We start from the raw sequence: 27681 nt of genomic DNA, 5'->3' as shown, positions 1-27681 counted from the left end.
TCATGAACTGTTCCCAACTGAATTTGTGGATTGCGAACTGGTTCGCCAAACTAACTTGAGTTGAAACTTCAGTAAGTTCTTTCTCTTATGATGTTTGAAACATTCTTAAGTGGCATAATCATTTGCATGGGCAATTTTCAATCGATCCACAGAATAATTCATTGAATTAATATTATTAAGGACCTTTGAACATCTAATCAATAAATCATATTTCGATATTTTTCACAAGACAAGCTTGACTCGAAAAATATTCTTTGTGATTCTACTATATAAGTCATACGATATAGTATCAATAGATAGAATGATGGTATTGTGAGTAAAATAGAATGGTTCAGTCTTCACGCACATGATATAGAAGTTTTCCAAATGTCTTCGTCGATCTTCAGTCTTCAAGGGTGATCTCTGATACTCAACTACAACTCTAACCTATTTGAAACTTGACTTAATAGACTAAAAATCAAGATATAGTTTTGATCACCTAACATTGACAACAAGCTTGAGATAGAAAAACTTGTGGGTTCAACCGAGCAATCGTCTAACATAAGTCTCAACGGACGAGGATTGCGACTGCAAAACAAAGAACAAAGACTGTATAAGTAAACGCTACACTCCCAACCAATGCAGGTAGGCTGCAATACACTGCGGGTGCAGAATCTAAGATACAGACTCTAAATTCATAACATACTTGGGTTACAGACCAAAAAACAGTGACTGCTGTAGTTTGTGATGGGAAAACCAAAGCTGCAACAATATGAAAAACCTAAAATCAAAATTATTAACCTCTAGTGAATTTGTAGATGAGATTCTCAATTGAATCTTGCAATCGAACCATCTTTGATTATAGAAACTCTTTAATAATCTTGTAGTGAAACTCCCTCATCCATAATCAACCTCAAAATTGAAAAACAACACTCATGCTTATCCTGGAACATTTTAAGCCCTTGGTATAAACTGGATTTTAAGCCCTTGGTATAAACTGGATTTCCGCTGGTCAAGGTCAACCTTTGACTTATTTGTAAAATGGGTCTTCGTTGTATGTGGAACGAAACCTAGTTTCCTCCTTCAGTTAGCCAAGGGCCATCGCACTTGCCCATTTTTATTCTCTTAATTCACCTACATTTTTCATTTTTAAACAAGAAAATGAGCACCATCTTTCTTGCTCTAATATCTCAAGTGGTGCTGGGCCAACTTTTTTGGTTTAGATGATTCGAACTCTAAATGGGAATTTATAATGGAGTTTAAAAGTAGGAACCCTGATTTTGGGCATACCTAAATCTTTCTAGGCATACAAAGCAATAGTCCTAACTTGGATGACCTTATAAGGGGTACCCTGTGGTAGTTCAATTACTTATATACCCTTAAATCTTTTAAATTACTAATCTATCCCTAACCCTAATACAAAAACCTAAAATCAATAATCACAAAAATCAGTTTCATTCACATTCTCCTTCCTCTCCATAGCAGCAGGCGAACTTCTTCTCCATCATTTCTTTTCATCGATTCATCGCCGAAATTTGATCATCGATTCGTGAAAAGTTAATCGACGATTAAACTCATCTATATAATGGGTCGTCGTAAGAACGTAACTCGTTCTAATCGATCAATTGAACAACCTATTGAAGAACAAGAAGACTTAGAGAGTGAAGAAAAAACTGAAAATCAACCACAAATCAACCCCGAAGAAGAGATTGAAGAAGAACCAACTCTTGAAATGAGAATAAGAAGGTTAGTTCTACAAACCCATCTCATATTTGATGTTTTTGATTTCTTTAATAGGTTTAATTCGTCAAAAAACTGTTTTTGCGGCGGTTACAGGATTTGGTTCAGCGTAAAACTAATTTGAGATGTGCGCCGAGCTATTCTTAAAACTGAACCCTGAAAGTGCATATGAACGGCTCGGCTTAAAATGCATATTAGTTTTGAGACGAACTTAATGATACAGAGCCTTATTTTTAGGATTGACGTATTCGATGGTGTTAAATTTGAGCCAAATTTATGTTGTGTGAATTCTATAAATTTTGCATGTCTATAGGATCGGCTTATATGGTAGTATTAGTTTTGCGCCGAATAAATGGTTTTTGAATTTCAGAAATTTTGCAGGTGTTAAGGATAGGCTTATATGATAGTATTAGCTTTCCGCCTATTAATGTTGTTTGAATTTCATGAATTCTGTATGTGTAGGATCGGCTTATTTGTATGACAGCAATTTGCGCCGAATATATGTTTCAATCATAACTCTAGATTCGGCTTATTCGATAGTATTAGGATTGAGCCGAATATCATTGTTAAAATTCATAAATTTTACAAGTGTTAAGGATCGGCTTATTTATATGATATCATGTTGCGCCAAATACATGTTTCAATTCATAATTACAGGTTCGGCTTATTCGATAGTTTTGGTTGTGAGCCGAATATGTAGAATCGGCTTATAAGTCTTTGGTTCTTATGCGCCGAACCAATCTCTGTGTAAGGTAAGCAAAATGTTAAGACATAGTTCGTCGTATATGTGTTATTTCGGATAATCCGAACATTCTTATTTTCTTACAAGTATTTGGCATTCCAAATCCCTCTGTTGTTCGGATTAGTCTTATAACTTTCATACTTGTATCAGGACCAATGCAGATACAAAGAGGAAGAAGATGGAGGTAACACCTTCTACTTCTAAAACTCCCGATCCTAGAGGAGGAGGTAAGAAAAAATTGGGAGCGGGAGGTAGATGAGGAATTTTAGAAGAAGAAGCTGAACAAGTAAGAAATGAAAGGCAAGAAGAAGGAATAGCTGAAGATGAAGAAGTTGATGATAATCAAGAAGTTCATCAAGAAACACAACCCCGAGGAAAACCCAAGAAAGACAAGAAAGGTAAGAAGGTGGCAGAACCCGAGAAAGAGAAGAACGATGCTGATCGAAGGATCACTGGTTTACACATTCCTGATGAGGATGACGTAATTACACCTCGATCAGATGGTTTGCCTCATGGTCTTCCGGAAGATGGAGGAAATGTGTTGATTGGTTGTGCCGAATCTTGGGTGAAGAGAATTTATGAGACTCCTGATCACAACCGTGCAGTCCGAGTATTGAGACACCAGAGGGCAGCATAATGGAAACTTTCTGAAGAGGTTCCTGAGGTGATTGCTTACGTACAATCCAGTGCTTTATGGCCTGCTATCAATTATGTACATAAGGAATATGATAGTGTGCTGACCTCTGCCTTTACCGAGGGCTTTTGTCCAGAAACTTACACATTTCAATTACCTTTTGGAGAGATCGAAATCACTCCTGATGAGGCTAGAAAGATTACAGGCCTTAAAGCAAGGGGTAGAAGTGCGGATGCTGATTTTTATGACATGAATTGGGATGAGCTCTACAATTTGTTCGAGGAAAGTCTTGGTTGGGTTTCAAACATAACTGAGTTGGAGTTTTGTCGATCTGTTAAAGATGTCAATTCTGTATGCACTCCCAATGGAAGAAATAAGAAGATCAAGCTGACTAACTTGAAAAAGGAGTTTGAGAACACAAAGCAGAGAGTAATGGATCCCGTCAAAGTGAAGCAAGCCGGAACTGCCTAGTTGCTTTATACTCTTGGTAGAGACATCTTTCCCGACACAACCGGAAACAAGGTAAATGCTAATTATCTCCAATTGGTAAAGAATCTTGAAACTTGTAACAAGTATGCTTGGGGAACGTCTACGCTCTCTTACCTGATGGAACAACTTGCCACCGCGTCTAGGTTGACAAGTACAAACATCGGAGGGAACTTCACTTTGCTCCAGGTAACTTTTGGGAGTTCATAGTATGGTTCGGCTTATAACCATAAAATCGTATAAGCCGAACTTGTTATTTATTTGGTTCGGCTTATAATACTTGATCCATATAAGCAGAACAGTTCTCTGAGTTTGCAAACTTTATTCTTACTTTGATGTTTCGAAGTAAAAATTGTTTATATCACTTCAATTCATTTGATTTTTGAATGTGGTTCTTTGGATGTAGGTGTGGATATATGACCATTTCCCAATTTTGAACTTGGCCAAAGTATTTGAGAAGGATGTCGATTATGTTGATACAGAGCCAACTGCAGCACGGTACGAGTACGAGGAATCGAAGAAAAGGAACAAAAAACACTTGGTGGCAAGATTGAGAGAGACGTTAGACCTACTGGGTGTTGATGATTTCACTTTTCAACCATATGAGAAGGAATACGAAGAAGATGGAATTATTGAAGATGAGGATATGCTAGTAGGTATGTATCATGGGCCACTGTGGTATCCTGGTGGTTATGTTATATACGATCCTCGGCAAGTACTCCGTCAATTAGGATGCATGCAAAAGGTTCCTTTGTTTGATGAGAAATTCAGGTTGTTACCAAAGAGTGGTACTGGAACTAAAAGCGCCACTTCATCTTGGGAACCAAAGTATGATCCTGATCCCACCCTTGAGTTTTGGATAACTTAGACGATCACACATTAGATGCGTCCAAGTTAACACCTTTACTTGATGATCCATGTGAAGAGGATTCGGGCTATATGGATTGGTATGACCAAATTTCTCATCCCTTCATTATCAATAAGAAAAGTCAAAAGGTAGCTGATAAGGGGAAGGCGAAGGAAATCAATATCACCAACAAGTCTACTTCCGAAGATGTAGTCAACGCTTTCAAGATAATGGTAAGAATGACTTCATTTTATACTATTTTCATATATTAGTTATGGTAAAAATGTCTTCAACCTCACGGTTATAAGTCGTTGACAAATGAAAAAATAGGTTGTCGCGGGTAGGGAGATGTTGAAAAAAATGAAGGCCAAACTTGGTTGCAAAACACCAATGACCGTGGAAGAACAAAAATACCTCTACAAAAAGTGGGATGCAATCATCAACAAAGGAGAATGACCCGAGGAACCGGAAAAAAAGCCTACCACTAAGAGGTCTCGACAAGTTGGTGAAGGTACAAGCGAAGATGGTGCTACCGGCCAACCCGATAATGATGCGTCGGTAGATGAAGACCAAGGTGGAAGAAGAGGTGGTCGTGCAACTAAGAAGAGTGGTCGTGGTTAAATTCCCTTTTATGTTTCCAAGTTCCTTTTAATGTTTTCTTAAGTTTTAAGTACACTTTTATGGTGTTGCAAACACCTTTGGTTTTAGGTGTTGAACTTTGTTTTTAATGGTGATGGGATTATGTTATGGACACCTTGAATTTCATGTTTTAATGAACTGCATAACAGTTAATTAGTTACTTATTATCTGCAATTTACTTTGGTTCGGCTGATCCTGTAATTTGAGTTATGCGCCGAATCTGGAAACTCTGGTTCGGTGTATCCTGTAATGTTAGTTACACGCCGAATCATTTGTCCTTCAGGTTCGGCTTATTCGATGGTATTAGTTTTGCGCCGAACCTTTAATTTCGATAGTATAATTAGATTTCAACGACTAGTTTTTTTATTTTTTCTTAATATATAGTGCAGCCCATTCCTACTCATTTCTACACATACCAATTTTTGTTTGTTGCATTTCTACTCAAAAATGGAACCATTTACCGTTGAAGATGATAAAATTCTTGTCAGAGCTTTTATTAGAACCTATCGTGAGCGGCCTAATGAACATCATTCGATGTTTTTGAAAAAGAGTTAAAGAATTTGATTTTGAGTTAGATGGGAAACCAAAATATCGTAAGTGGATGAAATTATCTGAAAGATTTGAAGGAATCCGTTATACTATGCGAGATTACATCAGAATATTAAGATGGGTCAATCAATATCATCCCATGGATACTAATGAAGAGAAGGTTAGTATTTTAAATGAAGTTCCACCGCGCTTAACGCTTTAGTTTGCATACTAACTTCGGTATTCTTCTTTTTTAAGGAAGCTAGAGTGCAAAGCCTTTGTGAAATATGCCATGGAGAAAGATACGAGCTTGGAATGTGTTATACATGGTTGAGGAGAAGAACTCCGAGATTTATTAGAGAACTAATCGCCGAGATTCATTAGAGACAATTTAAGATTGAACTATTATGTAAATCAGTGGATGGTTCGGCGTAGATCTGTAAACTCGTATAAGCCGAACCTGTAAGAAGTTTCAAAATTTGAAATTCTAGCCGTTACATAAACGGAGTCGGCTTATGTTCAAACCTTCTTATGAGCCGAACATTGTCTATTTTTGCACAAAAATCTATGAACGACTCTTTTTTGAAATATATAGCCGTTGTAACCTGTATTATATATAGGCATACATGATTTTTCATAATCTTCAGAGCATATACTAAAAAATATGGCACCCCAAACTCATGAGTTTACTTTAGAAGAAGATTTGTCTCTTTACACTAATTACGTAGCATACTAACCAAAGAAGGGTGAAGAACGACGAGTGAAGGGTTTGATGAGTATGTACTACTTGGTTAGAATTCGTGAAGCCTTCAGCACCGAAACGGGTAATCCTCACAACCGGGATAGTGCAGCCTTGTTTTGCCGAATTGAAACTATTAAAGAAACGGTGAAAGAATTTATAGCTTTAGATCGGATTGTGAGTCTATATCGTCTCAAGGGTGAAACAAAATCTGAGATTGAAGATAGATCTCTATAGGAATAGCGAAGATGGAAAGGAAAGAATTTCGAATACAAAGATCACTACTACATTCTTATAAGGTTTCTCATTACCCGTTTAGGATATTAGAAGAATTCGATTAGAAATTTATTGTAAGGCTATTATGTAACGGGTGTGTAATCCATATTTTCTATGAATTTGAAAAGTCTATTTGGAATGATATAATATTTTTTGTGTTCATGAATCATGAAAGGTTCGTCTTATCCTGTAATTCCAGTTATGCGCCTAATGTTGAAATCCATTGTTCGGCTTTCTTAAAAAATATAATACAAGCCGAACCTAGCCGAGTAACTCAGGTTTTTTTTGGTCAAGTTCGGCTTGCAGTGAAATAATATTAGAAGCCAAACCTGACAAAAAAACTCTAGTTTTTTTTTGTCAAGTTCGGCTTTCATCAAAATAATACTCTAAGCCGAACCTGACAGAAAAACTCTGGATTTTCATCACTCTGTCGGGTTCGGCTTTCCTTGAACTAAAGGTACAAGCCGAACCATCTCTTATGTTCATGGTTCCAGTTTCTAGAAAATGACACGTTCCATAACCAAAAAGTAAATCATTCAAGTATTTCGTTTTGATGGGTACATGTAATTGCAATTCTAGTCAAAATATCATCCTCATCATACACGAAAATCAAAAGACACAAAATACGCGGATAAATCCATGAAACATTTTTATGGAGATCCTAAACGAATCTCAACCTCTTCACTGACCTCTTTCTCATCCTCTTCACTGACCTCATTCTCATCATCTTCACTGACCTTTTGCTTATCATCTTCATCCTCATCACTTGAAAACATAATTACTTGTCCACTTGGAGGCTGCACATTCAAAGATATCCAAAGATCCATTTTCGTCGCATAATTTGCACACCAATCCATCGCAAAATTATTTTCAAATCTAAGGCAAAAGGCTGCACTAATCAAGGGTGGTAATGGGAAACTGGGTCTAAGTTTGAGGACGATAAAATGACAATTTTGAACAAATACAAGAACAAGTCTTCTATCCTTTACACCATCATTGCAAGGTTTTGTTGGAGGCGCGTAAGTAAAGCTACTACCCGTCCATGAGAAACAATGTACGACGCAATCGAATGTCTCCGCTATTAAAAACCCACAAATGGGCATTGACATCCAATGTTCTTCGATAACGATAAAATCCCCATGCAAACAACGTTCGAATGCAATGTACTCCGCTGCCACCCCTGCATCTGCTCTTGCACCTGTTCTCATCATTGTCTTATAGAAATCTTTGTTTTTGCGTAGGATTTGTAACAATCATTGCCGAATATAGTTAACTTCATTTTCAGGGGGCACATGATTGTTCCCTTCCTTAAAAGGACCAAGTTTTTCGGCCATGACGTGATATCCACAATTTCCATCACCTTGCACGTCGTCCATTGCTACAATAGGCTCATGAATTATTGGCGATAGATCTTCCAAGTAGTTATCGTATATAAAATTGATAGGCCTCAAATACTTACATGACTTATCTCTTCTAGGTCCTCTCATCCTACCAATTTCATGTACGGTCCTTTTCTCCTTTATCTTAGTTTGTGAAGGATACATCTTAGCCTTCCCCTTGACATCCTCTTTACTATCCTTTGCTTTTGACGAACAATCATTATTATTCACCTCTTTGTTACTTGTTTCGGCTTTTTGAATACTTGGACGACCTCGTTTTTTTGGAACTTTGACTTCTTCCTCCTTCATCAACTCCTCAATTTCCTTCTTTTCCTTTTCAATCCTTGCATCATGGTAGTCAACGCCGGATGGATCCCTTTTATTACCCAATAGTTCCTTGTTGGATTGTTGATAAGCATGTAAATGCTACATTTTATACCCATATTTATATTAGCTAGGATACATTATTTTAGTTGCTAATACTATTTTAGTGCTTTTGTAGAAAGTACAAGTGAATTCAATCATCCAGCGAGTAAACAGCAAAATGTGAGACTTAATGGTGTTTGCGACGAAAATTGCAAAATGTGGTTGGCCTGGTATTTCCATATATCAGCAACCACAATGATGAAATGTGGTTGGCCTGGTATTTTCATATATCAGCAATCACAATGATGAAACGTGGTTGGCCTGGTATTTCCATGTATCAGCAACCGCAATGATGAAATGGGGTTGGCCTGGTATTTCCATGTATCAGCAACCATAATGATCAAATATGTTGGCTTGGTATTTCTATATATCAGCATCACTTATTATGCTGGCCTAGTATTTCTATATATCAGCAGCACTTATTATGCTGGCATGGTATTTCTATATATCAGCAACACTTATTATGTTGGCCTGGTATCTCCATATATATCAGCAGCATAGAATTATTTCACAGCCGAGGTCACAATGGACAGACAAGTTTTAATTTTCTCTTCAATTAATGCATGGTGAAGCGAGTCGACGTCAGCACACTAATGCCACCTAATATTGGTCAAGAGTGACTTTATTATTGTTAGCATAAGAGTGGAAGAATATCACCTCCATGAACACGTGCAAATGAAATGCAAATGAAGAAAAAGGAAAGATTAACATATCTTGTTCTTACATAAGTTCTCTTGCTATATATATATATATATAAAGAATCTCAAGGAATCTTTGAGACCAAATGACGTCATTTGTGCAAATACAGTTAAGGTTGGCCCAGCACATGCAAGGAAATATCATGCTTTTTAAATGAAATTAATTCATTTCCTTGGTGGTTTCATATACTGTGGAAAGTGGAGATTCGCTGATACTTTACAATGTTTCGTCATATTATGACACGCGACACAATATTATTGGGCGGATTGTATTTCATGACATGTGGCAGACTTCTATTGGGAGGTGATTGGCGACGACGTGAATTCATCCGTGGGTTATATTTATGTGTTGTTTCATAATGAAAATGGGGGGTACCCGGCCATAGTGCCGCAACAAAGGAAGGGTTTTGAAGTTTTGTTTTCGATTCTTCATTTTTCATTAGCTAGAGTTTAATTTTAATATGTTTATGGCTTTTGAGAAAGCCATTTCTAGCTAGTGTTATGTTAGGGTTTAGGTAGAAACCAATAAATTGTATAAACTCTATATTTATATGCTCAATAATGATTCGAATGACTAGTATTTTTTATTCGTATACCTTGGTATTTTATTGTTCATGTGATTTCATTGATTATTTATGCTTTTCAATTGATATGGCGTGCTTTGGTTAAATTCCTTGACGTGATACGCTTTAGAATTGATAGGTAATGCTTTAGAATCGCTATCCATGAAACGAAGAAAACTATAGCGGAGAAACAATATTTGAGAATGCATGGAATTTATTTTTAACGAATAGTAGAATTTGCATAATTAATTGGTGGAAACCGAAAACCCTAATAACCCACACTCATTTTGTTTATCTTTAAATTATTTATCATTTCATTTTGTTCCGAATTTCTAAAATCCTTAAAACATTATCTTGTTGATTACTTAATTTTTGGTATTAGTTGGTAGAGTATTTCACACTCCTCGTGGGAACGACCTGTACTTGCCATTGTCTACTAGTTAGACGATGTGCATTTGCAGTATATTATTGTAGGTTTCCGAGCCTACCACTTGTCTAGTTTGAAAAGTATTCATTTTCTTACTCTTCCTACCTTTCGGTTCACTCTTCTCTGGTTCCAAAATATTTTCTTGGGTGAAAGGATACATGACCGGCATCATGTTGTCCCATAGGAATTTCTTTTGACCTCGGCCCATATTCCTATACATCTCCGCCAACTTTTTGCCATTTTTCGTGTCCCATATCTCTAGATCATCCTCGTCGTCTTCGGTTGGGAGAGGATCGAAGCTTAATTGTTTCCAAAAATGATCAATATCCTCAAATGGTATGATACCATCCTTGTACCGAAGTAGGTCGTGGCGTCATGGAAGTCCCATAGATGTCTTCATTTTTACAAACACACTCTTCCTCCAAGTTTGCGCCTAATGTCTTAATTAAATCTACTTCTTCCATCAACAAGTCGATGCATAGATGTGAGACTCTATAAGTTAACTCCCGTAGCCATTTACTACCATAATTCTTATGTCTGAACATAAGGTTATGCACGAAGACGGCTTTAATTCTCACAACATCACTTTTGAAATATTTATCAATTGCATCAAAAACCGTGACAAAAGTGTCAACACATCGAAAAAGGTTCTTCTTTAACCGATAATGAGCCGACTCTACCATACTTGTGGCTTGGTTGTCGCAGTGTTTGTGCCGATTTATGAAACAAAACACGAACCTTTCTTTATTAGGTTCCAACACATCTTTGACCAAGTAAGTAATGACATCCGGGTAGCCGGTCTTCCAATGCTTAATAAGCATTTTAAAATTTTCTTCGTAGACATCCTCGGTGATTGACCATACCAAAGATTTTCATTCGCCTTGGGAAGAAGCCCACAAAATCTCATTATGTTCATATTCTTTCAAGAATTCCTTCTTTTTCTTTACTCGTGTCTCCACCGGTTGGATTTTAACAATATTCTCTAATTCTTTCAACTTAAGTGGTTGAATTTTCGATTGGCATTTTTTACTCAAATTGTACCATATGTGAAATGTACAAAGAAAATTGAATGCATCCGGAAATACCTTCTTAATACCATACATCAACGATGAATCTTGATCGGAAACGAACACTTTAGGAAGAGCACCCTCCCGGAAGATTAACTTCAATTGTTCTAACGCCCAAACATAACTCTCTTTCTTCTCGTTTTTCAAGAAACAAAAAGCCACGGTGAACGGTGCCTTTGTCGAAGTATGCCCCACAGTATTCACCAACGGCATCTCATATGTATTAGTCTTGTACGTGCAATCCAATATAATAACTTGTGGGAAGCATAGAGCCAACTGGACAAATTCCGGCTGGGCAAGGAAAAGGTGTGTGACTTGACCGAACTCATCCAACTTATTTTGGAAAGCGTAGTCATTCTTCATCCCTAACCACATTACTTGTTGCATCACCATCCTACCTTGCAAATTGAGTCTTTTAATCTTTTGTCTTGCATTGTAGATAGTTTGCATAGTCGACTTGTTATTCTTGTTGTCCGTCTTCAATTTGCTAAGAATCCTAGACGGTGGCAAACGTGCTCGTGTCATTTTATCCACTTCTAGCATCTCATCAGGTTTGAGTCGCGCTACTTTCGCATGTCCATGAAGGTATTTGGGACGTGGGTGGTTATGACGAAAATCCATATCTTTATTCATTATCCAATATTGATCTTCTTTGTTCAATGACTTATTCTTGAGGTTGAAAACGATCTTGAAAGGGTAATTTCTTTTTTCGTCTTCGTCCTATCCTTTTTCCCGGTCTTCCCAACGTATACAGTACCCTTTTTAACCTTGCTAGCGCCGATTCCACTACGCTCACAAATCATTTCAAACCGATCCCATCGACTTTGTTGTCCTTTAACTAGTACACAATTTATCTTCATCGCGTGTTCCTCAAGCCAATCCAGAACTTCGGGTTTAGTTTTCCATCTCTACGTTGATTCCAAAACAAGTAATTAGTAAGAAAAACTTTGGAATATTCCGACAACATTAAGGTAAACAAAAGGTTCTTACATACCAAATTATTTTGGAAGTGATCCTTGGTATCCTCGTGAATTATGTCTACTGGATCAGGTTGATCTTCCATGGGTACGATCTACAAAGAATATCACAAGGTTCAAGTACTTGAAAGGGAAAATAATAGAAATATTCGTCTCATACGATAATCATATTATGTGCCGATCCCTGAACAGTTAAAGGTTTAGGCTTATACGATGTTCTCAATATGTGCCGAACCAATAACAATATTTCAACCCAAAAATTAAAAATTAATGTTCGGCTCATACAATAATCATATTATGTGTCGAACCATGAACATTTAGAGGTTTCGGCTTATACGATATTCTCAATATGTTCCGAACCAATAACAATATTTTAACCCAAAAAATAACAAATTGATGTTCGGCTCATACTATTTTCGAAATATAAGTCGAACCAGTAATTATTTTTTTCCGGGCTATTCGGGATGTTGTTCGGCTTACTATGAAACTTTCATATAAGCCGAACTAGTGTCTAGCAAAAGGGTTGGAATTGAAAATTATAGGTTCGACGCATGCTGCAAACAGATTCAGTGAGCCGAACCGTTCATCAATTGGTAGATTCGGCTCATAGATGTGAGCCGAACCTCAACCCGTTTCGCCGAACCATGATCCAAAAAACCTAACTTTTGATAATTGAGAGCTATAGAAGTGAGATTAAGCATATGATAGAAGTGTACATGTGTATCAGAAGCATTGGGTTCCTCATCAATGTCATCATCATCAGGATTTGGCTCATAAAAATCATCATCTTGAGTTTGAGCTTGAGTTTGAGTGGGTGTAAAATCATTCTCATAATCTAAGAAATCAACAATTTGGGAATCATTGGTATAGTTGATGTGTATTTTCCTAGGTTTTTTAGATGAATTATGACCCTCCTCATCCTCCATTGAATCAAGAATTAAAATTTTCTCACTTTCTCCTTCTCAATAAAAACTTCGATTTTTTTTCCCCAAAAATTTTCATCTAAACAACCTTTATAATTCTGAAAATTATCTTAATCACTAAACAAAGTATTTAATCACTAATCAATATTACTAACACTAATAAATAAATGACAGATTTATCATTAAAAAAAAATTGGGTTAAAGGGTTATCTGAATTTGCTATTTCACAACCTTTTTTTATCTTTATTCAATATGCCTAGAAAGATTTCAGTATGTCCAAAATCAGGGTTCAAAAGTAGCATGCTAGACAAAATGAGTAATTTGAAGTTGTAAAATCAAATAATCCCCGTGGACATTGATAATATGGTAGGATGTAAATATTCTTTTGTGCATCATGTCGGTTTCTTCTTCTAATTAATATTATAACTACTTAAAATGGTGGCTTTTTGCTTCTCCTAGTGGTAGAGACTCCGTCTTGTTCCCCTAATCGACCGTTGTCTCGTCGATCTATATCTACATATCATGCACTTCCAGTGTTCCCACTCCATAATAAAACTTGGGCACCACCCATTAGTCATTACCAGACTCGGTCATTATCATTATTCCAATTTAGAGCAATAAAGAAGGGGTATAGTTATGGTATTAAAGGATGCTTTTGAGAACATTAAAATTGTGATAAAGACTTTGGATGCTTTGACGTATTTGTAGTGTATGGTTTGATACTAAAATGGTAAGATAAGATTTACTGTAATTTCAAAAGGCTACGAAGGAAAACAGTAATGAATAAATTAAGAATAATCGAGGGAATTACAAGGCTGTGAAAGAAAGTGACCATATAATGGACCATTGGGATTGAATTGGAAGGGAGAAACATCTCTTTGACCATTTTATTCAATGTTCAACATTTGTCAATTAATTGGAACTATAAATTCTAATAAAGAGAAACTCCCCAACCTAGTTAGAAGTCGACATCAAAAATATGAGTTTATTCAGTTGCAACTTACAATTTCATTCAAATAGGGAAGCAAATCGATTTTAGTAAAAATTTAGACATATGTGTAGAGATTTTTATCAAATGAATGGTAGAACCAAGGACTTTTAATTTTTAACAAAGGAACAATGTATTTTAATTACATTTATCACTAGGTTTACAAGAAAGTTGTTTAGAACCACCGGAAAGAGAGACATTTATTTATCATAATACTCAAATGTCAATACTTGTTAATTATTGGTTTAAAACTGCAAGTACAAACACATTAAATTGTGATTTGATGACGAACTAGTTAGTTTGTGATAATGCAGTGTTTACTTATCTAATTCCTCCTCTCCACAAAAAAAACAATAAAAAAAAATGGGTTAAATTGTCCAAATATTTTTAAAACATGGTTCCGATGGACGAGTAAAAATCAGTATGGCTGAAATGGTCACCAAAAAAATAGCAAGAATAAATCTGGATTTATCCTGACTTAAACTTTGTCATTATTGGGTTAATTGACCAATTTAATGGAAAAAAACACAAAATTGGTTAAAAAGATCAAAATCAACAATTCCTGGGTGAAAATGACATTTAGATTTTGATACTGTTTAAATGGACAAAAATGTAAAAATAGTCAGGATGTAAACAGTTTCATCCTACACATTTTTAAATACATTTTCTTATTTTTAATTTACATCAGGATGCATCCAGTTTCATCCTTGCTATTTTTTAAATTTAAGTCAGGATGAATCCAGTTTCATCCTTACTATTTTTTTCGGTGTCCATTTCACTCATAATAATTTTTACTCGTCCATTTGAACCATGTTTTAAAAATATTTGGACAAATGACCCATTTTCCGAAAAATAAAAATGATTAGTAGAAAATCCTAACGGTCGGCAGATCCCAGACAGATAAATTTTCAAAGTTCTTCTATGAGTGCAACTACCCTGCGTTTTCTTTTGGTTTTCCATCTGTACGGTCGGCGTTCATGGTCGGTACCCAGTTTTATTCTTTTGGTGGGTGTCATATTATCAGCCAAGTTTGGAAGTCGGAACGTTTGTTTATGATACAAGACATACTACTAATTTTGCAAAAGAAGAGTTTGCTGTCAAAAGTAAACAAAAACCCGCTTTTGTGCCTGAGCGTGAATTATGTCTATACAGCTTTGGAAACCTTGTAAACTGTATAGTGTAATGTAATGTTGAGAAAATGAAATAAGGCTGTAGATTAGAATTTCTTTTCTTTTGTAGAGTTTAGATCATTAGATGGACCAATGAAGAAATAATTGTACTACAAGAAAGAAAAGCTTCTGACAATTTTTCTCACTCACTCTGCAAATGAAGTCAAAAAACTTGCTACCTCATATGAGACATTTTGTATTAATGCTTGAAAGACATACACACCTAACTCTTCTTCTTTCTTCCTTTACTCACTCAAGTTCTGAATCATCTAAAAGAACTTATTCCTCTTACAAAGTAGTTGAAACTTCAAATGCACCTTTCAATTTCAACTAGTCCTTGGTTATCCTGCTTTTTTTCCACAGTAAAACCAAACTTTAAAGTTGGTTTGTGAGTGGAAGAAAATTTCCTAACTAAAAAAGTTAAATATGTATGGTTGGTTCTGCGACCGTTCACGCTCGCTTTGCATGCGAGAGGTACGGGGTTCGATACCCCGCATCTCCATTTTTTTTTGAATAATTACACGACTGGGTGTTAGCCACGTGGTAAATTTAGTATCACTTACAAAGATAAGGTTACTAAAATTTTAAGTCATCAAAATCAATTTTTGCACAAGATCAACAAACTGTTTCTCAATCAAAACATCTATAATATAAAAGCAAATCCCTAAACGAACACATATACTCTTGAAAAGAATCATTGTAGTTTTTGTCACGCCAGAAAGAAAAGCTTTCGATTAATTATAGAACCAAACAATGGCTCTCGCTTCCTCACAGCAAAGTTTTTTGACCAACACTTTAGTTTCATCAGTTGCAATCCACAGACCAAAAAAATCCATGAGCATTTCATCTTCATCAACGATAGTTTCATCAAAATCATTTTCTAACAACAACCAAAATGATCCATCATCATCACCAACTAGGTAAAACTCTCACAAATGTTTTTAATTTCTAGATTTGTGTTCCTAGAATTAACAGCTAGCTTAGATATTCATTTTTTTGAATTGTTATTGTGTAGAAAAGAGAAACATATGAAATTGGCGAAAATCGCTTTGGTAGCATTAGCAGCGGGAGCATTAACACTTGGGTCAGTTCATGATGAGGCGTTGGCGGCAAAGTCGGGAGGTAGAATTGGTGGCCAAGCATTTAGACCATCGGCACCTCGGCCTTCGGCCCCTAGAATCAATAATTCGAGGTAACTTTCAATGCATAAATTGCTTTTAATGAAAACATAAACTTCATGCCGCTTAAATTGAATTCCGGTGTCTTAGTTTGATATCTAGTCCTACGGTTTTGCTGAGTTAGATTGGGAAACTTAAGTCTTGTTTTGTGGTAGAGAACCTGATTACATAATTTGAATCTTGAAATTTGATATAAACAGTTAGAATTAATGGTTAACTAATTGTGGAACCTGCAGAAGGACAAACATTTACGTTAACCCTCCAGTAGCGCCACAACTCGGTGGATATGGTTACGGGTACGGTGTCCCATACTACGGCGGATGGGGATGGTCACCATTCTCGTTTTTTGCACCGGGTCCAGCTGTAGCTGTTGGATATGGTGGAGGATTTGAGCTTTTTGGGCTCTTTATGTTCCTCGGCGCAGCTGCTGCTGTGGTTAAGAGATTCAGTCGATCATCAAGGAACGACGATGAGGATGATGATTACTCAAGTTGATCGCTAGACATTTTGTTAATTCTGTTTAGTGGTATGTAGATTTTCAGACAGTTTTTACTCCCAATATTATGTAATATTATTATACGAGAAATTGTATATTGAGAAGTTTCTTCTAGATGTTGTATTAGAAAAGTTCATGTGATTATGCATCAAAATTACAAAACAAACTCAGTGTTAGAAATAATATCTTCAGTTAACAAATACTATGTAAAATGTTTCGATTATTCCACTATCGGGAGGTGTCGGATTGGTAAGGCAGTGAATTACCATGAGTTTTTCTTTGTGCGGATCGACCGGTGACAGAAATGACCTGTTTGTAAAGTCACTTTTTTTTTTTTTTTGTTTCAATCATTGAAGCAATTTGTGTGGAAAGTTAAAAGCGTGAGCGTCATTATGAGGAGGTTGTCGGATTGGTACGCGGCTATCGTATTACATGGGATTTCCGTCATAGGACTCGTTCATTCGGAAAGTTACACAAAGTGACAAATGTGTCTTTCATTGTAGGTAGCATGTCAAAAGCAACAGCGTATTACCACGAGGGTTTTGGTCGTGGGCGAGACAGAAATGACTCTCTCCTTTGGATTTTTAAGAGAGTTACAAGTGGGGCATATGCGGAGACATGAATATGAACACACAGATAAAAACGATAGTATCAACGTGTACACAAACAATATTCACGTTAAACAAAAGATTATTGAGAAGAGTGAAATACGTGTAAGACTGTATAAGTCCGATGATTATTAGACTCGGAGCCTTCCGGCTCGTCCTCGTCTAGCCATAGGGGTGTAACTAAAACGATCTATCGATGCACGACACATAACATAACAAAGCATAATAAGTAAAATAGAAGATAGAAAGTGTGGAATATAAATGAGACGATGATTTACGTGGTTCAGCACTATGGCCTACGTTCACGGGAGTTGTTGTTTCACTATGTATTTAGGACGCACTAATGCACCAGAACCCATCAGATACACTTTTTTTCTAATTTTGTTCAGTTAACTAAAGAGGAGCATGAGGTTCTTTGTACAATAAAACACTTTGATATTGAACAGAAGTTTTTGAAGGATTTAGTTTTTAGACAGGAGTATTTCAAAGAAATAAGAGATCAATCAAAAAGAATGGAGGCTCCAACGAAGACAAATGCGGAACATGATAGTAGTGCGTTGGGGATTAAAGTGCAACAAAGGAGATCTCCGGGTCTGCGTAGGATTGGGAAATCTATAACCGCGCACAACCTTTTGCTACAACAACATAAAGCTAATTCTGCAATTTAGTTATTTGGTTTAGAGTTGAATAGGAATTAGGTATTTTGCCTTTTTTCTATTTTTCTTCTTTTGAGTGTTTAAGAGCTTAATTTTGTTAGCTATTTTGATGTTATGTTTCCTCCCCTTTGGTTTATAGGGGTGGGGAAACCTGAGCCTCTCATTTTGTAATTCTTGTAATTATATTTTTTGCTTAATAAACCTTTTTGACCTAGCAAAAAAAAAAAAATTAGGAGTTACAAAGATAGTCGAATGATTTTGGGTGAGGGACGAAGTTCAGAGGAGGATAAAACTCATACTTACCCTTATAGTTTCTCTCTCATGTATTCTTTCTCTCACTTAAAAATTGGTCGACTCCTTCTCTCTTAGTGGAGAGGGGTATTTATAGGTTTCTTCGGTGGGGCCCTCTTCTACAGACAGTTGTATCCTTATCGTCTTGATTTCGGTGCCGACCCCGATGGTGTCTTCGTTCTCTTCCGATGCCTCCAACGACAATGTAGGATAACGATGGGTCACCTCTTTCTCCTCCACAGGGTAACTGACACGTACCCTATGCTCATAGTGTTTAATGCGGGTGGTTGTGTGCTTTGCATGTGCCAGACAGATGTATGTTGCCCCCATCACATCCCTTTCAGTGAGACTCATCCTCGCCGTTGATCTTGGATCTTCCTCGGGATGTGATAAAGTAGGTCTTAGGGTGCTTCTTAGTACTTCGCGGTGATCCGTTCCTTTGGTGCCCCTTGACTCTCTATCGTAGGATCAGCTCGCTGATGAGTAGATGGGATGATGCATGTCTTTGGCGTGTCAGAACGTGGCATCATATCTTGATGTCTAATTGCTCCATGTTCTCCACGTGTGATTATTTCTACACGTGACAGAAGATGAATTATGTGTATACAATTTTCCCCATTTCTTCTTAATTTGAAGTTGGTCAAAGTACGAAGAAAACTGTCTTCACAGTCTCCTTTTCTTCTCGCAATAACTTCCCCTAGATTTTAGGGCACATTTCCCTCTCCTAGCAATAACTTCTTCTTGAAAAATGGGACGGTTATATCAAGAATACAAAGCACAGTTTGGATAACTTAGCCTATGTAAAGAGTGGTCAAGATTTTCCCTTACAAAAGATAAATCTATGGATGAAATCGTTTGTCATAACTGATGGTTGTGATTGGAATTAGAAATGCATCTAATGGATAAAATTTACCATCTCATTAATGTTCCATTAACTCTTCATAATATATATTGATTTGCCATGATAAATGTCAAATTTAAAATGAGAATAAATAAATTATTTTGTTTATGATGCTAATAAATATATTTTTCTTAAATAATACTTAGAATCAGCTTGGTATTACCGTGAGTTTCGTGAAAGTGTTTTTTCGATGTGCGCTGCTGTGCTGAGCTATGTAAAAAAGTAATTGATCGTTTGAAAAATATAAACTAAAGCTAAAACTGATTTAAAAAGCCATCAAATTGTGTTTCAGAAAATACCAGGTTCATTATTGTTGTAGCGAATTCCTAAACCAAACATATCTCTTAAAATTATTTTATTCTATTTTACCGTGTTTAAAAATAAGTAGATTTCTTACTTTTAGACATATATGTAATACTAAATTTACTAATTAGTATTATTATTAGAAAGTATTAATTTTCTTAACCATTTTTTAAAAATGAATAGTTATTTAATATTTATTGTTGATAAACTAAAGAATCTTTCACTAAAATTGTATATTATAAAATATAGTTTGAAAATGAAAAATAATTATCTTTACATAATAAAATATGATGAACCAAAAATTGGTAATGTACAGATTTAGGGATAACTTTTGTCAGTTACAAAAACGAATTGGGATAGAAAAGAAAAACAAATTTGAAATTAGGGGTGGACTATATTTTTTGCAAGCTCCTTCTGCCCAACTTTTAAAAGTTGATAGAGTTTATAAGTGTTTTGCATAAAAAGCACTTTACAATATTTTTATCAAACACTCAGATGAAAAAATATTGCCATGAATATGTTTTCAAAGTACTTTTCTTGAAATAAAAAAGCAGTACCAAACTCAGTCAGACTGGCTAACATTTATATTAGTGGACCGTAGAGATGGTGGCAAATATTAGTGCCCAGTGAGTAATTTTGCATCGTCTCATGAATTTCTTAATGAATGATTTAAGGTTATTTTCATTCAATGATGATGGATAACATTGTTTATTGTTATTATATATTGTTATTAGGTTAAGTAGTGAACCACATGACTTACAAACTAATATCATGGTTTCATTATTTTTATGCAACGAATAACCTCACATCTGGAAGGTTAATGTCATAGAATGCAATGGCCCGAACCTTTGTCATTTGGCCATTGTGGTTATCTGACAGTGTGAGGTTTCCATGATCGCCGATGTGGTCATCCAGAGGCAGCTTCCCAGGAGGTCACCCATCCCAGGATTACTCTCTCCCGAGCATGCATAATTATATAACTTTTTTCCAACTCTGAAGCTAATTATTCTTAAACGGTCTCGGTGTTAGGAAAGAAAAAACCATTACCTATATTCTATTCGACGAATCCTACCTGCCGAGTCGGAGTACTATAAAGAGTCGGAATATTATAATACCACTACCTTAAGTGGAGCCGTTCTCGGCTCCGGGATATGTTCAATCCTAGAATTTGGCGTTCTTTGTCACTCATGAGACCCTTACCTGAAACAACGTACCCATACAACATACTCTTTCACCCTCGACAGGTAACCCATGGTCGGCTCTGATACCATTTTTAATGAATTGATCCTCCGAAAATATTTTCCCCACTTAGCCACTGTGGTTATCTGACGGTGTGGGGTTTTCAACACACTGATGCGGTCATCCATCAACAGTTTCCGGGGAAGTAACCCATCTATGGATTACTCTCGCCCGAGAATGCATAAATATAGAGCTTTTTTCCAAGTCTGGATCCAACTATGCTGAAAACGCCTGAATGTTATGAAATGACAAAGCATTACTTATATTCTGTTCCGTGAACCTTAGATTAAGTAAATAGACTATCTAGGTATTCTGAAGAACTAGAACTTCATCCTATATGATTAGAATGTTTTTTTATCGGAAATGGCTTAACGTTTTAAAATATAGTTGCTTAAGTGAATGCATTAGCTTTTCTTTATGTTATTGAAATAGTAAGAACATACAATGCGATATGTATTGTTGAGTCAATTATGAGTTTTACAATTTTCAGACTATTCTTAAATGTGATAAAATGAACAAGGATATGTAGAAGGGCAATACCATTTCAAATGATTGATAAAATATTTTTGTAAACTAAAAAACATATCAAATAATGTTTTTTTTTTTTTTTTGGGTGAGGGGGGAGGGAAGTATGGAAAATTAATACCGATATAATTCTATGGATGGATTGAGGATACAAATAGGGAAAGGAGGGGCATAGTTTGGGAGAACGTCAAGGCGGAAAATGCTAGAAATAAATCATATATGAGTACATATATAAGAAAAGATTTGCGAACTGAAAAATAAAAATATCGATCGGTTTTTCCTTTACCTTTATCACGATAAGAAGGGAAAACTTTATAATTAATAAATATTATATTTAATATCTATGCGTAAAAAATGCATAACCAAATAAAAACTATGCACGTGCCGTAAACGGCACGGGTTAAGCCCTACTCTCTCTTATAAAGCATAGTTTGGACAACTTAGGCAAGATAAAGAGCGGTCAGGATTCATTCTTGGAAAAGCTAAATCCATGGCTCTGGTTGTTCACATCATTATTGAATCATTAATTTCTTATAACAAATACTTTATTAATCTCTTATCATAAATGTCTTATAATTATCTTAATAAATATACTTTCATTAGATAAATAATAAATTTGTTAATGAAGAATCATAATAACTTTTAAAATTCTTTTCAACTCATTACATTTTTCTAAATATATTTATTTTTATTAAATAGTCTTATAATTATCTTAATAAATATACTTTAATTAGATAAAAAAATTTAATAAAGAATCATAATAACTTTTAAAATTATTTTCAACCCATTACATTTTTCTGAATATATTTTTATTAAATAATAATAAATTTATTAATAATCACATACATAGAAATTAGGGATGACCCAGGTGGTGTTTGAGATTGGAGATGCATGAAGCCGGTGACGATAGTGATGGTGGTGGAAAAGGTAGTGGTAATTAGTGGTTTTGGTGGTGGGTTTCCATCTGAAATGGCTCACATTTATAAAACCAATGTCGTAGACTGTCTGACAGTTTTAAAGAATTGGAGATATATCTTTTCTGGGTCGAATGGGTTTTCATCTGAAATGTCTCAACATTTTATGATATAGTGGCTTAGATAAATGAATTAGTATTTATTTGTGTTATTTAAATATAAGAACATACGATGTAATATGTACTGTAGAGTCCATATAGAGTTTTAATCTTTTTGGACCATTTTAGAACGGGACAAAATAAACAAGGATTCTGAGCTTATGGGACACAATTATTCATAGGAAGAATGAGTTTGAGTGATGTAATTTTGTTTTATTCTACATAGTTTGATGTTTTGGTTTTGGCGCAGTCGCTAAAATAAGGGAGATGTAGAAGGGAAATACCATTTCAAATGATCGATAATATGTTTTTGTCTTTGCAAACTATAAAACATATCAAATATCGTTAGTTTTTTTGTGAAAGAGGGCAAGAATAAACATTATTTGGGAGAATGTCAAAATATCAAACATACTGGAAAGGAATCATATATGAGTACGTGATAAAAGATTTGTGGAATGGAGAGTAAAAATATATATCGGTTTTGTCTTCATTTTTGTAATGATAAGGAGAGTAAACTCGGTAATTAACAAATATTAAATTTAATATCCAGATAAAAATTATGCCCATGCCGTTTCAGCACGGGTTAAGCGCTAGATAAATCTATGCCGAACTAAAGGCTATGTAAGTAGTGGCCAAAACTTGTCTAGGAAGAAGATAAATCCATGTTCTTGGTTTGCTCAACCAAACTATTATAAATGTTTTATTAAATAGTATCCCATTAGTTTCTCATAATAAACTATTAATTAATTTTTCATCATAAATGTCCCCTTAATGGATCTAATAAATACATATTTTTATTAGTAAATAATAATTTTATTAAAAAATATATTAATAAATATTAATGGTGGTTTTGGATGAAGTAGTGGGAGGTAGAGATATTAAAGACACAAAAATATTATGGTGGGTGTTGGTCTTTCCCTGGTGGTGGAAGAAATAGTGTCGATGGTTGTTTTTAATGGTGGTAGGTGTTGGTGAATAATATTGAACAATAATATTTTTGTGTCCTTACAAACGCACAACACTATATTGTGAAAGATACAGTTAGGTATTTTTTCGCACGATTGGTAAGGAAAAAAACCAAATATTTCATGGATGATACCAGATCTTATAAGGAAATATCATCATATATCGCTGGATCACCTAAATAATACCCGATCAGACAAATCATGACTTTTAGTGTTAAATAAAATTGATTACAATATAAAATAGAATTTAATAAAAACAAACCAATGGAATAAAAAATGTTAGTGGAATAAATTAATTGACGACTTAAGTTTGTTCAATATAAACTTTTCTCATGACGTCTGTGATTAAAATTAAAAAGCACGTCTAGTGGTTGGTGGTGGAAGCAACGGTGATGTGGGGGAAAGAAGTGGTATCAAGTGATATTTTGGATGTGGTGGGTGTCGGTGAAAGTAATATATTTTGTTAATAATGTTTCGCCACAAACTGGTTAACCTTATAAAAAATATAAAATATGGTTGATCGTCTTAATGATAACATAAACTCAGTAAAAATATATGACAATTAAATTAATAACTGCAAACGAACGGTACAAATCAAAATCAATACACAATAAATTAACTTATTACCAAGTCACATGGTTATGACACGAGTTATATCATAACTAGGTGATATTTTTTTTTCATGTTTCTTTGTTCTGTATTACTAGAATATAATCCGTGCCGTAACTGCCGGGGATTCGATCTTGCTATTTGCTAGGTGCCTTATTATTATGAACTAATTTCTTGTGCTAATTACAACATTGCATTTGTAATCTTCGAACAATAAATAAAAATAATATTATAATTGTACAAATGACCGCCAGTCTTCATTTGTTCCCAGATGTTTCTGGCAGAGGATGTAATTGAGATCCTACTCACCTTCTTTTACTTAATTTAATATGCTCTGTGATATATAGAAATTTGAAATTATTAATTTAATTATTCCAAGGATTTTTCATGAATTTATGAATTTAATTCGAAGGGTCTATTTAATTTTCTAGACTCTAGTTATCTCCCCATAGTGTGAATCTCTGGTGTACAAAAGAATTTGACAATCTTATACTTGCGATTATATGACCGAAGCTTAGCCGGTGGAAGGATCCAAAAACTTTCCCAAAAGTTGTATTATTTATTCCACATTGGAACTCAAACGTATACTTATCATTAATCTAAACGATATATGTTAAGTCCCGTTTGGTATGAGTTGCAGTGGTCTCCAAATGTAGCATGTGAGATATATGATGATGAGGATCACCATGTCACAATTCCTTCAATGTATGCCATGTGTTCATTCATGTTAGTTCCATGTGTTTATTCAGGTTGATAATTACATAGGTTTGAGCAAGCTAACATATGATGACGGGCTCATATGACTATCTACTGTCAACAATAATAGGGATATCTCAGTTCATATGCCCCAAGTTTATACTTTGGATTAAGTATATTTACTTGTCGAAATTACTGAAATCATTACAGACATCCATACCTATTATTCACAAAAGATATAACAATGATTCTCGTTTTCGAAGTCATTCACTAACAATATGAATCCCAGTTTTACAACTCAATCACCAATGATATACTGAAAAATAATGGTGGAAATGTAGATGGTTAGTTTCCAGGCAAGAACCCTTCCTTTCCATCTCTGGCCTTCTATAAAGAATAATCTATCGTTTATTTTGGGGATAACATCTTGTTTCTGTTCCAGTCCAGCTCCACTTTTTTCGTGAGGTTAGTCAATCCCACTCATAGATGAGCGGTACTTTCGTATGTGGAACTGCAAAGAACGTAATAAGTGAAGGTAAGTGTGTATGTATTTCTTCACCCAGATGCTAAAAGTTTTTGTTCTTCCTACCTGCAATATGAAATCCCTTATGATGATATTGAAATCTCATATGTGCACGTTTCAAATATAGCATATTAGATTAAATTATGTATCTTTAAGCTATCCTACCTCTGGACAGTTTCTCTGTTGCGGTAGAATGAAATATGGATATGATTGTCCGCTAGGTCCATGTCACTCAGTATTCCGTAGGCCTGCCTATATTAATAGCCAAAGGCATTACTAATCGACAATTTTTTTCTACGATCTTGAGAACTGTAACATCCAGCTTTACATAGTTAATCTACATGGGCTGATTGGAAACTTGTGATTATATGTGATATTACCTTAGGAAAGCGCAACCACTGGATACTCTTCAGGCAAAAAATAGTTCCGATTGTCTACTTCTACGAATCAGTGAGTGGAAGAAAAAATTATTCATAATGAGAGTCATGTTGCATAAGACCTTGATCAGTGCTAAAACTTATTAGGAGAAATGCTTGCTTCATTATTTGTTGCATATGATGAAGATGTATATTTATATTTCTAATGCCTTAAAGATGTTATACAGGGGAAGCAAAGCCTATGTAATACATTTAACGCACCAAAAAGCCAGTGCAGGAAGTCCAAAGCCCTGACCTCCAAAATGCCACCACCGCTTTCACTCCTATTGGCACCAACCCCACAAAAGCAAGCATACATCCACATCTGTAGTGAGGATGACAAATTATACTTAAAATTAATGATTTGCAGGGATCAATTAGCAACACAATAATGTGATTATATCGTTGCCCTCAGTTGGACACTTAGGAGGACTAAAAACAATATTTAATATATGCAATCTATTGCATATTACTTGGTGAAACTTGGTATGAATAGGCCTCATTATCACAATTTTCTACTTTCCTCACCTTTAGAGAAATTCTGCAAAAATAAAAATAAAAATAAAAAAATTATTCAACTTAAGATAGTATTGAATTAATTCATACTATCATTAAAAACCAAGTGATTTCACATCACTGAATTAATTCACATCACTAAAAATAAAGTGATTTCCACAAACCTCATCAAAATCCAAATTTTATATCAAATTCATAAACAATGAGGGCAGCGAAGTAAACCCATAGAAGATTAAGAGCTTAAAAACATTTGATACTAAAACAAAGAAGATGATTCAAAAGAGATGTTTATTGTTAGTTGCCAGATTTCATGTCAATTCTATCAACATGTCCAGGCTCCCATACTTAGAGAAGAGACGTTCAAGATATGTTCAAAACTCGCACAAAAAATAAGCCTCATTATCACAATTTTCTAATTCCCTCACTTTCAGAGAGTGCCAAAATAAAAATAAAATCAAATGAACAAAAATTTAAAACCCAGAAAAATTCAAGCAAGTCAAATATAAACCCTAATTCAATTTGAGGGTTGGATGAAGAAGGAGACTTAAATAGTTCTCTCTTATCTGAAGCTCTGAATTATCAAACAAAAAGAATTATAACAACACTGAAAACATGCTTGGTTAAGGTATCGACACATACATATAAGTAAAAATTTATGGAAAAAAACAGATAAGCACTTCCAAAGCGTGTCGTCGATCGTTAAAGAAGACCGAGTCGTCAGATTGGGGAAAGCACTTTTGATTTCAGTGTTTTCAATATCATTGTGGCGTCAGATTGGGCAAACCATTAAGAGTGTGCAGGAAACAAAATAAAATTCAACAACCAAAAATGACCAAAATAGTATTAAGATTATAGAGAAGTATTTGAATAGTCTGTATAATCTTACTAAAAATAAATACAAAGATGGATCATGATCCGGAAATGTTTCTTCAAAAAAGAATTTTAGTATGCGAGGATGAGAGACAAAGAGAAATTAGGGAAGGGTACCTAAGAAGCCCCGTGTTCATGAAAAGAAGAATCTTTTGGATAAACATTATATCAAAAGATAATCATCAATCGATCGAAAGAAATAAAAACCCTAAATATAAAATAAGCCATACCTGCTGGGATGAATGCACCAACTAGAGGGATATGTCTTGAGAGAGCATGCTGAAGAAAGAAATGGAGAACCTGGGAAGATAATAACCTCTCTTGAGGTTTATGTAGGGATTTTTCCAAGGGATATTGTTCGAGGTAACATATGAAATTTATTATGAATAAAGGTATAGATTGTTGCCAATGATGGCATTGGAACGGGTGAATAATTGAGACAAACCGTGGCTGATAATTGTTTTGTAACGGAAGAGGAGACTATGGGCAAGTATTGATCTAGGACATTGTATGAGGCCTTAAAACATGGGTTCATTTTCAGCCACGATTTGTCTTTTGCATTTCAGAGGAATTGGAATCGTCGATTGCTG

The 27681-nt window shown here is 35.1% G+C and overlaps 1 protein-coding gene across 1 annotated transcript; it reads left to right on the top strand.

The window, feature by feature from the left end:
- The first annotated feature begins 15838 nt into the window (after window positions 1-15838).
- LOC113358333 lies at window positions 15839-17067 on the top strand. The gene is made up of 3 exons (XM_026601874.1): window positions 15839-16147; window positions 16243-16419; window positions 16642-17067. The coding sequence occupies exons 1-3, from the start codon at window positions 15981-15983 to the stop codon at window positions 16898-16900; spliced, it is 603 nt and encodes a 200-aa protein (XP_026457659.1). The 5' UTR covers window positions 15839-15980; the 3' UTR covers window positions 16901-17067.
- The last annotated feature ends 10614 nt before the right edge of the window (window positions 17068-27681 follow it).

This window comes from Papaver somniferum, chromosome 3 (assembly GCF_003573695.1).
Source record: "Papaver somniferum cultivar HN1 chromosome 3, ASM357369v1, whole genome shotgun sequence".
NCBI classification, from domain to species: domain Eukaryota; kingdom Viridiplantae; phylum Streptophyta; class Magnoliopsida; order Ranunculales; family Papaveraceae; genus Papaver; species Papaver somniferum.
This window is presented reverse-complemented; position numbering and strand designations above follow the sequence as displayed.